Below are 12,023 nucleotides of genomic sequence, written 5' to 3'. Positions count from 1 at the left end.
AGAATAATAGAATTGATGGGGTGGTCTACACCTACACCTTCTTTTCAGCAGGATGACCTTACTGACATTTTAGTTAAAGGTCCACAGGAAGATCCTGGTCCTTTTATTATCGCTCTGCAAAGCAAGATCTCTGCAAATTGGGGAACTCCTGAAGTTATCCCTGCAGTTAACAAGAAACTATCTGCCAAATACAGGGTATCTGCTACAGATCCTGAATACTTGAGCAAACATCCAACTCCAGAGAGTTTGGTTGTACAAGCAGCAACTTCATCAAATAGTAGATCTGCATACCCTACTATTCCACAGGACAGGGATGATTAAAGGTTTGATGCTATGTCAAAAAAAGTCTTTTCGGCATGTAGCATGGCGCTTAAATCTATTAACGCCACTTGCATGCTTGCAAGATTCAGCCATACACTTTGGGAGTGTGCTTCATCTGTGGCTGACTGTCTCCCAGAAGGAGAGGAAAGGGAAGCATTTTTAAACATCATCAAAGATGGGAAAGATGCAATGTGTGAGTCCCTTCAAACAGGCATTGATTCTGCTGACAGTATCAGCAGGGTCATGACGGCAAGTACCACAATCTGCAGATTTCCGTGGTTGCGGAAGTCTGGTTTTGCTCCAGATGTACAAGCCAGACTTTTGAACATGCCCTTTGAAGGCACTTCTTTATTTGGTAAGAAGGCTGATGGCAGCCTGGAGAAGTTACAAACATCCAAGGCAGCAGCGAAATCTCTTGGGGCTGCAATCTGACAGACTCCGAATCGCCCCTCAGGAACCTACTGGAGGGGTAGGTCCTTTCGCTTTTACTCCACATTCGGAAAAGGCAGAGGACAGCCAGCTGAAAAGGGCCAGAAACGATTCACCCGTGGTGGACGGGTTAAAGGTACAAAAACCGCAGCAGCCGGTGCCACTTTACCCTCGGCATCTGCGTCAGCCGCTTCTAAACGCCTCTGAGGTCTCCCCTCACAAGACACAAGTAGGGGGCAGGTTAACTCAACATCTGGCAGAATGGCAGGCTATTACGTCAGATGCTTGGGCATTGGAGACAGTTGCCCAAGGTTACTGCCTGCATTTTCTACACACCCCCAAGAGTCATCCACCGGGGAAAAACTCTTTGAAGTTTCCAGATCTGCTCCTTATGCAGGAGAATGTAGACCTTCTAGAGAAAGGTGCCATAGAACCGGTACCTGCAGCGGAGAGGAACAAGGGTTGGTATTCCCCCTACTACCTAATACCGAAGAAGGACAGAGGACTGATACCCATCTTGGACTTACGAGAATTGAATAAATTCCTCAGGAAGGACAAGTTCAAGATGGTAACTTTCTCAGATCCTTCAGGCCCTCCAGCTTCAGGACTGGTTGGTATCTCTAGACCTTCAGGATGCTTAATTCCATGTTCCAATCCATCTCGAACACAGGAAATACCTGAGGTTTGCAATTGGCAACTCTCACTATCAATTTCGAGTTCTGCCATTTGGGCTGACCTCTGCCCGAGGGTCTTCACCAAGCTAATGTCGCTAGTGGCGGCGAGTCTAAAGAGGGAAGGGATCCATGTCTATCCCTACCTAGACAATTGGTTGATCAGAGCAGTATCATTGGAACAAGCTCAGATCCAACTAGATTATGTCTGCCATTTTCTTCACAAACTGGGCTTCTCCCTCAATTTAAAGAAGTCACAGATGATACCATCACAGAGACTCCAGTTCATTGGAGCGGTCCTGGACACTTCCCTGGGGAGAGCCTCGCCACCAGATGTGAGGACCCAAGATATTCTGCAGATGGTCCCCAAATTTCAAAATGCCCAACTTCTTCCAGCCTTCAACTTTTTGAGGTTGCTAGGCCTTATGGCATCCTGCTTCTTCCTAGTGCCAGAGGCTCGCCTGAGAATGAGATCTCTCCAGTGGGCGCTGAGAACTCAATGGTCGCAATTCTCAGGAAGAATGACAGATCTCCTTCAAGTCCCGGACAGAGTGGCTCGAGACCCTCAGTGGTGAGCCTGTCGGGAGAACATTTTGAAAGGAGAACAGTTTTGGCAACCATGGCCGGAGATAACAGTAGTCACGGATGCGTCACTCACGGGTTGGGGAGCCCATGACAATGACTTGACCATCAGCGGTCGTTGGTCTCCATCGGAGTCCAGACTACATATCAACCTGTTGGAGCTGAGAGCAATCAGACTAGCGCTGAAGGCTTTTCTGCCATCTGTATAGGGGAAAAATGTCCTAATAATGACAGACAACACAGTGGCCATGCACTACCTCAACAAAAGAGGAGGCGTAGGATCACTGCCACTGTACAGAGAGGCGATGCAGCTCTGGTTTTGGCCAGTTCAAGAAGGAATCTCTCTATCGGCAGTTCACTTAGCCGGAGAGAAGAACTTGACAGCAGACACTCTGAGCAGGCAGAGCACAGTCTCCCACGAGTGGGAGCTACCTCAGGAAGTCCTTCAAGAGATCTTCGCCCTTTGGGGAACCCCTCAAGTGGATCTGTTCGCCACCAGTATCAACAGGAAGTGCAATCAGTTTTGTTCAAGGGAATTTCCCCCGAGAGGAGCTCTAGGGGACACGTTCGTAGTAGACTGGGAGTTTCCACTTCTATACGCGTTTCCTCCAGTCCCTGTCATTCCTCAGATGATCGGGAGGTTGAGAAGATTCCAGAAGACTATAATCCTAATTGCCCAGGATTGTGCCAGGAGAACGTGGTACCCGGACCTTCTGGACATGTCCATCTGCCCTCCGATTCCTCTTCCGCAAAGATAGGATCTTCTCTCGCAGGAGCGAGGTCAGGTTCTCCATCCAGACATCAGAACCCTCAACTTTCACGCTTGGTTTCTGAAAGGTTGAGATACAAGGATTGGGACCCCCGGATGACGTCATGGAGGGGTTGCTTTCCGCTAGAAGGCAAGCAACAAAGACTTTATACCGCTGCAGTTGGAAAAGATTTTGCAGCTGGTGTAGAGAAAAGAATATCGAACCCTTTTCATGCAGTACACCAATGGTGTTATCTTTTTTGCTCTATTTGGCGAATTCAGGTCTTCAAGTTGGTACGATCAAGGGCTACCTCGCAGCGCTGTCAATCTTTAAGCGCACTGCGGAGGAGCCATCCTATTTCAAAACACCCCTAGTAATCCAATTTCTGAAAGGGTTAACTAATGTCTATCCCCCAAAGCCATTCCAAGTTCCCTTGTGAGACTTAAATCTAGTCTTACATTTTCTGATGGGTACTCCTTTTGAACCACTCCATTCTTGTTCATGATATGATATGATATGATATGATATGGTATTTGTAACGCGCCTATACACAAGTGTTTCAAGGCGCGACGAGGCAGGGAGGGAGGGAAACAAGGGGAAGACGGACAAACGATCCTACTAGGCCAGGTGTCATTCAGATGGTGCAAGTGCCGAGGTAAGGGGAAAAGGAGAAAGTGCAGGGGGAGGAGGTGGGGGGAAAAGTGCAGTACAAGGTAAGTGGCGTAATAAAATAATAAATGATAATAAATAAAAAGGGCCAGCTGGTGGCAAGTGCGAGGTAAGTGCAGAGCAAGTGCTGGGTAGGGGGCTGTAGGGATACAGTGACAGTCCCACAGTGCAGGGGGGGCCAGGGGGGCAGTGCAAGTGGAGAGTGGCTGGGCCCTGGACCGAGGTCGCTGAGAGTGGCCCAGATGCAGGTTAAGTGTAGAATTTAGTGGGGAGTTAAGCAGGTTTAGCAGGGGAGAGGGAGAGAGAAGGCAGAAGCGAAGAGGAAGGTTTTGAGGTGCTTCCGGAACCGGAGATGGTTCTCCTCAAGTTTCAGGGAGGCAGGCAGGCTGTTCCAGAGGGAGGCCCCTGCTGCGGAGAGAGATCTACCCCCAGCACGTTGCTTCGAGAAGCGGCTGACCATGAGGGAGTTAGAGATGGATGAGCGAAGGGCTCGTGAAGGAAGATATTTAGGAAGAGAGAGTTGAAGGTATTTAGGCCCCAGGCCCCAGAAGGCCTTGTGGACAATGCAGAGGGTTTTGAACTTAATCCTCGCAGCCACTGGGAGCCAGTGAAGAGATTTCAGTCCTGGAGAGATACGGTCCCTGGGCTTGAGGCCAAGGACATGAAGATTTCTCACCCTTAAAGTCTTCCTAGTGGCTCCTACATCTGCCAGAAGAGTGAGCGAATTACAAGCTCTATCTTGCAAACCACCTCATACAATTTTTCACAAAGACAAAGTTGTCTTACAGGTGAAGCCTAATTTCCTCCCAAAGGTGGTCTCTGAATTCCACATCACTCAGAAAATAACCTTACCTTCATTCTATCCTCCTCCCCATCCAGGGAAAGAGGAAGAGAGGCTACATAGGTTGGATCCAAGGCGTGCCTTGAGTTTTTATATCAACAGACTAGCTAGGATAAGGCAAGCAGACCGACTGTTTAGAGGTTATGCAGGACTCAAGTTAGGATTGCCAATCACAAAACAGACCATTTCAAGATGGATTATTTTAGCCATTTTAGAATGCTACAAATTGGCAGGGAAAGAGCCCCCTCAACATCTTGGGGCTTATTCAACCAGGGGTATCGCAGCCTCTTCGGCTCACCAAAGAGGGGTACCGATTCGGGACATATGTGCTGCTGCCACATGGTCGTCCGCACATACCTTTACAAAATTCTACAGTCTGGATTCCTCCTCTAGCCAGGAGACAAGATTTGGTAAAGCTGTTTTACATTCTGTTCATTCTTAAAGGGAAATATTCCAATTTTACTCCCACCTCTTTCACACCACCGCTATGGGAGTCTACCAAGATGAGGAATACGTTTGAGGACACAATCCCTTCGAAGAACACGTTACTTCTTACCTTGTAATGTTCTTTCAATGGGATGTTCCTCCGACGTATTCCTCATCGCTTCTCCCATCCATCCCGCAGTAAAACTTCCCTTGTAGTTGCAGCTTACGCTCCTTCAAGGTCAATAACCAATTCATGCACAGCTAATGTCAAGCTTCAAAACGGAACTGAGCAACGGTCGCTGTGCGAGTCTATTTAACGCACGATGACGTTGGCGCCGAGATGGAGGCTGTCGAGGGACACCAGCTCGAGGGACATTGACACGCAGCGCCCTCTACTGAAAGAATTTCCGAGGCCAGCAAGCTGGGATGTAATCTATCAAGATAAGGAATACGTCGGAGGAATAGCCCATCGAAAGAACGTTACAAGGTAAGAAGTAACTTGTTCATCTTTAACTCTGAAAGATTTGCTGTCATCAAACTCTACAACAGTACCTGAATGGAATTCAGTGAACTAACCTTAAAATGTAGAGCTGCCTACTGACCTGGTTCCCAGCCTTTAGTTCCGTTTGCTGTTTTCAGTAAAGTAACAAAGAAAGATTTGATGTAGTGTAACAAGTCTAATTGTTGCCAAACTGAGACGGTTCTTAACCAATATCGAATTAGGACCAACATCTGGAGGTGTACATGGGATATATGGTTTAATAAACACATCTCACATCAGAAATCTCAAAGTATGATGATCTATTCTCAATTTTCAGGCATTAATGTAAAACTGGAAAATTATCGAAAGTATCTATTTTAACATGGTTGGTTTTAAAGTTGAGAATTCCTTTGGAAAATATTAAACCATGATTTAATAAAGTTCTGACAACCTGATTTGTTAAACATTAATTCAGATTATTTTGGGGGAGATTCTTTACATTAGGAGTGCAGTTCATACACAGAAGTAGCATGATCACTTTTTTGACTAGTTGATAATACACATTTATGTTGACAGCCTATCTACACTGCACCGAAGTCTGCAAAAACGAATTTTGATTTGATTGAACTGTAGTGTAGTATACATTGTATATACTCAAATAAGACCTCACTTTCCTAGTTTAAAAACGGACATCTTTTTGATTCTTGCTTTTAAACTCTACCAGACCTTTTTTGTATCTTTAACCTACAGTGCCCGACGGCCTTTGTCTGCCGGACATGTCTATATGCCATTCTACTGTGTATCATCATTTTCGAGGTGCCCACCGCCAAAAGGTCGAGGTTGTCGCACCTCTTATAGATTAACAATTATATATAAATAAAACAAAGACCAAGTTAAAAGTAATACATTTTTTTCAAGGGATTTTCTCATTTCTGTGATTAGGTCTCTTAAAATCAGCAACTTTCACTGGGTGGGAGGGTTCCTTGTGGTACCTTGATTTGGTACTGTGGTTTTTGCAAAACAGTTTTTTTTAAATCCCTGAAAGCCTCCTTCTAATAGGGCACCTGAGGGATTGATGTTAATTTTGCTGCAAGTTGAGTTTCTCTTGGTACCCTGATTATAGAACCCCCCCCTTGCATCTTAAATTAAGGGTTTTGATTCCAACTTAATTGAAACTTAAAGGCCTGTCTGAATCAATACTTAAATCATCTGAACGTGTTCAAGATAATCAATTGAGAATTGGTGCCATTTGCCTATAAAGGGCGACTGGCTGTGTTTATCTAATCATATATATCAGTTTAGATCCAAAAGTGACACAGATAAGATCATTTTTAGTTCCGGCAATTAGGTGGCGCTTTAGCGCCACCTATAAGCTGAAACTATTGCATTGGAATACAGGTAGGATAGAGATGGCATATGAGGAGGGACACAGCTTGTGGGTTTTGTTTGGTTATTTACCCACCCATTCACGGCCAATGGCTATGCAAACCCCTGTGGCCATTCCCACCCACTACCTTCTCCTCCCCGCCCTAAGCACATCCTCCTGGGATCTCATTGAGCTCCCTGTGTCAAGCTATAATAACAAACTTTATCCAGGCAGTTTTTGTTCTAAGCAGTCTGCTGAGAGTTAATGGCTTCATTGCAGCTGTAAAAGGCTACTGGTGTAATAAAAAAGTATTAGCCAAGAGTGCCTTCAGATACTTGATGTATTTCTTTTCCATGGACTGAACTAGTGTTAAAAACAAGCAACGACAAAGCCAACTGTTTTGGTTTGAGCTATAACATAAGTATTTGCCAGGTACTGACCAAATAAGCTTAGGTAATACACCATTTTCCAACTGTTGTGATCCTATGGCCAGTTAGTACCATTACATTATTGCCCAGCAAATACCTATCCCATGCCTACCCAAAAGCCAAAACTGGCTATAAAACACTGTACCTGGGGGAGGTTTAGGAGGGAAGAGTATCACCCTCTCACGTTAGTGTAAGGCATTGTACTCTGGAGGTGCGGGGAATCTAGAAACCTAAGTAACGGTGAAAACAAAGTTAAAACAGCGCACCCAAACACGGTTTTTAAAAAAAAAATCAGTATAAAGGCCAGGAAAGCACAACAGAGCACAGAGTTCCACTGTGCCGGCTTCATCGTGGGCATGTGCGAAATGACGATTCAAGAGTGCGACAGTAGAACCTCTGTTTGTTGGCCCATAGAGAGGTGGGGAAGCCATGCTTGGCCAAAATACAGTGAATCCTTTTTGAGCATACAAAATCATACACACCTGAGATTACTTGAGCAAAGGGAGTGCTTGGTCTAGGGTGTCCTACATAAGCAATGCAGTGGGATATGGAGCTCTTCTAAGCATCCTGACGAATTTGGTGGAAACGGATGTTTCATCCTAATTTAGATGCGGGAAAAACCTTAGTTTTGGATCAATTAGATTTGTTACACTACACCATCCTTTCTTTGTTACCTCTTCAGTGGGCGTTTGGAAGCAATGGAGTTACGGGGCAGGAGGCTTGCTAAAGGAAGACCTAGTTGAGGGATTAAGCTGGGGAGTAGCTACGTTTGGAGAGCCGGTCAAGTGGCACAGCGAGTAGAGCGCTCGCTTTGACACCCGTGCAGAGCCTGTTAACGCAGGTTCGAATCCCGGCGGGGCCAAACTCAGTCTTTCATCCTTCCGAGGTCGATAAATGAGCACCACACACCGTGGGTAATAATAAGCAGCGCTCGGATACCTGAGGGTTTGTAGCGCTATATAAAAGCCTAATTATTATTATTATTATTATTAAGAAGTCTAATACGGTGTGGCGACATTGGGAAAGAAGGAAAAACAGAGGCGGGGAGAGCAGGGGACTGGCTATTAAGGTGTAGGTGGTGTGAAAGGACTCTAAAACTTGAAGGGAAAGTAAGAAAAGCAGAAGGTAGAGGACATCGAACAAGGGGTCGGTGGATGATAATCAGAAGGTGGGAGAGGGATGGGGATGAGTGGAGTCAGTCTATCAATACCCCAGAGGGGGAGAGGTGTCCCCAGCTGGGGTTGAGAAAGGCAGAATAGGGAAACGGGCACTCTTAACTTCCTGGGAGATTATTATTATTGTATTTATTGAGCACAGACCTAGCTTTGGGAGGCAATAGAGTGCTTTACAATCATAGGGGAAGAACACAGTGAGGGAAACAGAGATAAGAAGCGAGCAGCAGTGGAGGAGGAACAAGCGTAGGGCAGAGCCATGACGACGTGGTAGAACAGGAGAGGCAAAATCAACCCCTATAGGAACTTGATCATGCCAGACTGTGGAGAAGATGAAGGTATCTTGGCAGAGAGAAGTCGGAAGCGTAAGGGAAGCAATACGCGACCATTCCTATGATCCAGCCACAGAGATTCCAAACTCAGTGGATGCTTTTTGGCCTTGCCCGGCGGCCCTCGCTCTTACTGCTGTGTAAACCCATCATGTTGGCATGCTGAACTTGTGCACATCATAGTAGTTCTGTGTCTGAATCATACACTTTCATACTGAAATATTCGAGCATTATTCTTCCTTGTTTCAAGTCTTGCACAAATGAAACCCCATTGAGTTCATTTTGCTCGGGAATGTGCATTGTCTGGATAGCACAGCTTACGTTGGGCGAACGGGGGGCCTCCATGCAATTTTTTGTAATTTGCAGTGTTCAAAAGAGATGTGTAATGAAATGGTGCAAGCCTATTTACACCTCTTTTTTGCCCTCTGCAGAGGAAACGATGTAAGCACTGCCTGCCAATCGACATTGCACGCAGCGTTTACAATATGCAGCTATTTGTATTTATTAATCTTATATAGAGCTTTATACCAAAGCGCTGTACATTTACATCAACAGGGTACATTTAACATAACAAAAACTGTAACAGAAGCAAATTACAAACATGAATCAGTCACCAAAAACAGTATGTAGAGCAATTATTCTATGTTCATTTTTTTTGCTGGTGCAGAAAGCAGGTGTATTCAAAAGGAAATCAGGGGTTTAATGGCAGCATGAAAATGTCATGCAGGCATAAAACCAAGTTGTTTTTAAAGGTGTAAAAGGTAGGCCGGAAAACTGACTCTGGTTCAGCGCCGTCCTTAAAAACAACAAAAATTCCCCTAAGCGTGAATGGAGGCGCTGAGACAGCCGTTAATCTGTCTTTAGTGCCTCCATTTACGCTCTGGGGGTTCTCTAAAATGAGCCCCTGTGTGTTAACTGTGTGAACTATATCTTTTATAGTTTAAGGGCCACCATTTCTAACACAAATCAATCTGTTCAGCCTGTTAGATTGCTTAGGTTGCTAATTCTGTTGTTGAATTTATTCTTGCAGAAACTGGCAGCTATTCCAATCACTGCTTTCTGCGGCCCAGAAACTAAACAGCAGTTCGAAAAATATATACGATTTTGCTTCATCAAAGTAAGTTAAACAAGTTTGCATGGTCAGCAGACTTACCTTATCACCACAATTGTTAAGTCTAAAGTCTGTTAAGAATACAAGAGCACTTAATTTCGATTGTTCGGCTTTTTTCATTTGTATACTTGAAACTGATGAAACGTTGTCTCTGAAAAGTGTAAAAAGGTAATTTGGGACCTTTAAAGTGTTACGTTACTAAAAACTTGATGGCATCCCGAATATCTAGAGGTGCCCTTATCCATACTTGTGTAACATGTCTGCGGCAGGTGATGTGACCTATATGCAGAGAGCATGTCCTTGAGATTTTGAAGAAATATGCACGTTTTAATCCATTTAATAGCAATTATGTATAACAACCTGGCACGTATAGGGTTCCTCACGATGAAAGGCAAATACAAAGTGTAATGCTCCTAAAATATATTGAGTCTTTCCATTCTCAATTCCTGGCCTGAGTTCTGCACACCAATGACATTTGGTTTATTTATGAAATGTTGAATGGAATATACAATGTACATTACAGTAAGTAATGCTCATGGAGGTTCCTTGTACCAGAACTCCAAAGACCAGATTCTCTGTTACAGGTAAGTTCATAGTTCAGCAATTGGAGGCAGGGTGCAAACCCACCTCAGCAAGCCCCACTCCAGCTGTCACCCATGGTTACTCAATTCTCCGCACTGCCCACAGGAACTATTTACCAAACATATCACTTCCACCCATGACATCACAGCAGCACCTCACTTAAGCATCTTTATACACTTTGATGATGTCCTACTCGGAAGAGTGGTTGGCACTTGAACATTCTGTGAAACTTCAATATTTTATGATCTTGGCACATCGAATGACCTTCTGGTACGTTCAGTGCCCCTTTAGTTTTGAGCTGGCAATTTGCATCACAGCTAACCACCTGCTACATACATGTTAGTCTTTCATTTCTCTTTAATCTTGAGCAGACATTTCGGACAGAAGCGGCCAGCATTCCACATACATGGTTTTTCTCTTTCAGTTTTCCTTGAACGAGAGCATCTACTTTTAAACCAGCATGCACTTTAAATTGCCTTCTTCTTGTTCATTTATCTGTAGACTTATGCTGGCAATTTATATCACATCTACCAGCATACAACATTGTTAGGGAGAATTCTCTGTTTAGGCTGAATTTCCTAACCTAGTGAGTCCCCCAGCAGCTTTGCTGGATTTTTGGGGTTTATTTTCTTTCTCCTGCCAAGAGTGAGTCTCTTTTACCCTCACTCTTGGGCATGATTTAAGTGTGTTTCTTTGAATCTAGATGTGTTTAATGGGATATGGGGTCTTTTACTCCATAGGGCTTCATGTGTTTTTGTGATATGTGTTAGACAGCACACTCCGTGCATTAACACAGGGGTGTCATAGTGACCCCCCAGTATAGACTCCATACCCTGGGACTGACTACTGTCTCCCAGGGCATGTAAAGTCACCATTGACCTTTACTAGTCTTAAATTCTGAACAGAACCAGTACAAACCATCATATTGTGGACGTACTGGCTGGGGCAATTCAATTGCCCCAGGGTCTGTTAGTCGAGGGGGCACGTCTCCGTCCCCCCTGATCGAGTTTTCACTGGTGGCAGTGGATACTACTTTTTATATTCAACCGCGAATATTTTCCTAGGGGATTTCCCATTGTTTTAGGCTACTATCTTTATTTAATTATTTACGGTAGCCTCGAACATATCGCCGGTTTATTTAATTAATATTAATTCTCCGGTTGGTATTTTTTGCCAAAACTTGATTCTAAAATGGCGTTTGTGTTCTCTTCTGTGACTCCAACCCAAGTCGAGCCCTTTGTTCCACTTTTTGGCGGGCTTCTCCACAGAAGCCCTCCGAAGTGGTGCCACTCTGTCTGGGGTACTTAGGAGGGGTGGAAGGGAATTTAGGCACCCTGGACTGAGTTGCCTAGGCAACTCAAGTCGCACTTCATCCTGATTGGCCCAAGTGGTTAGCCGGCCGGCTCACCACTTAGCATGTTTGAGTGACAGCTAGGCTGAGTGAATGGGGGTTTGCTGCATAAAAGCAGGGCTTTGGGGACTGGAACTTCAGAAGTCGCCACAGGACCTAAGAATCCGACGAGGGAGAAGCTGAGCCGACCTGCCACGACACCACCACCGGTGGAGCCCTGCTGGACTGCCTCACCACTTTTCCCAACGACAGAGGAGATCTCCTGCCGCAGAGTCTTCTTCCTTTGACTGGTGGGGATAACCAGTTTCACTGTCTTTTCTCTTTCCCGACGTATCTCGTGGCCACCTTGCCCATGCCAAGCACCCCGGCAACCGAGATACCACGTTTTACCACGACCGCGAAACAAAGGTACCACCTTTAACCGGAAAACTCAGCGGCTGGTTTCTTCCCTGGTAGTGCAACGACCTTCATCTTTCCTCCAAGTCGAGATCTTCTCTTCCCCTGGACGACAACGC

At 45.1% G+C, this 12,023-nt stretch overlaps 1 protein-coding gene across 10 annotated transcripts in view; it reads left to right on the top strand.

Moving 5' to 3' along the window:
- KYAT3 (kynurenine aminotransferase 3) overlaps positions 1-12,023 on the top strand; it is a 597,660-nt gene that overhangs the window by 504,693 nt on the left and 80,944 nt on the right. For all 10 annotated transcript variants that reach the window (XM_069641743.1, XM_069641748.1, XM_069641750.1 and 7 more), the window contains one exon: positions 9,495-9,581. In XM_069641743.1, coding sequence (XP_069497844.1) covers positions 9,495-9,581 — 87 coding nt within the window. The remainder of the gene's footprint in view (positions 1-9,494; positions 9,582-12,023) is intronic.

This window comes from Ambystoma mexicanum, chromosome 1q (assembly GCF_040938575.1).
Source record: "Ambystoma mexicanum isolate Mex_15411 chromosome 1q, UKY_AmexF1_1, whole genome shotgun sequence".
In the NCBI taxonomy this organism is placed as follows: domain Eukaryota; kingdom Metazoa; phylum Chordata; class Amphibia; order Caudata; family Ambystomatidae; genus Ambystoma; species Ambystoma mexicanum.
Note: the sequence above shows the minus strand (reverse complement) of the source record. Positions and strands in the feature narration are given on the sequence as shown.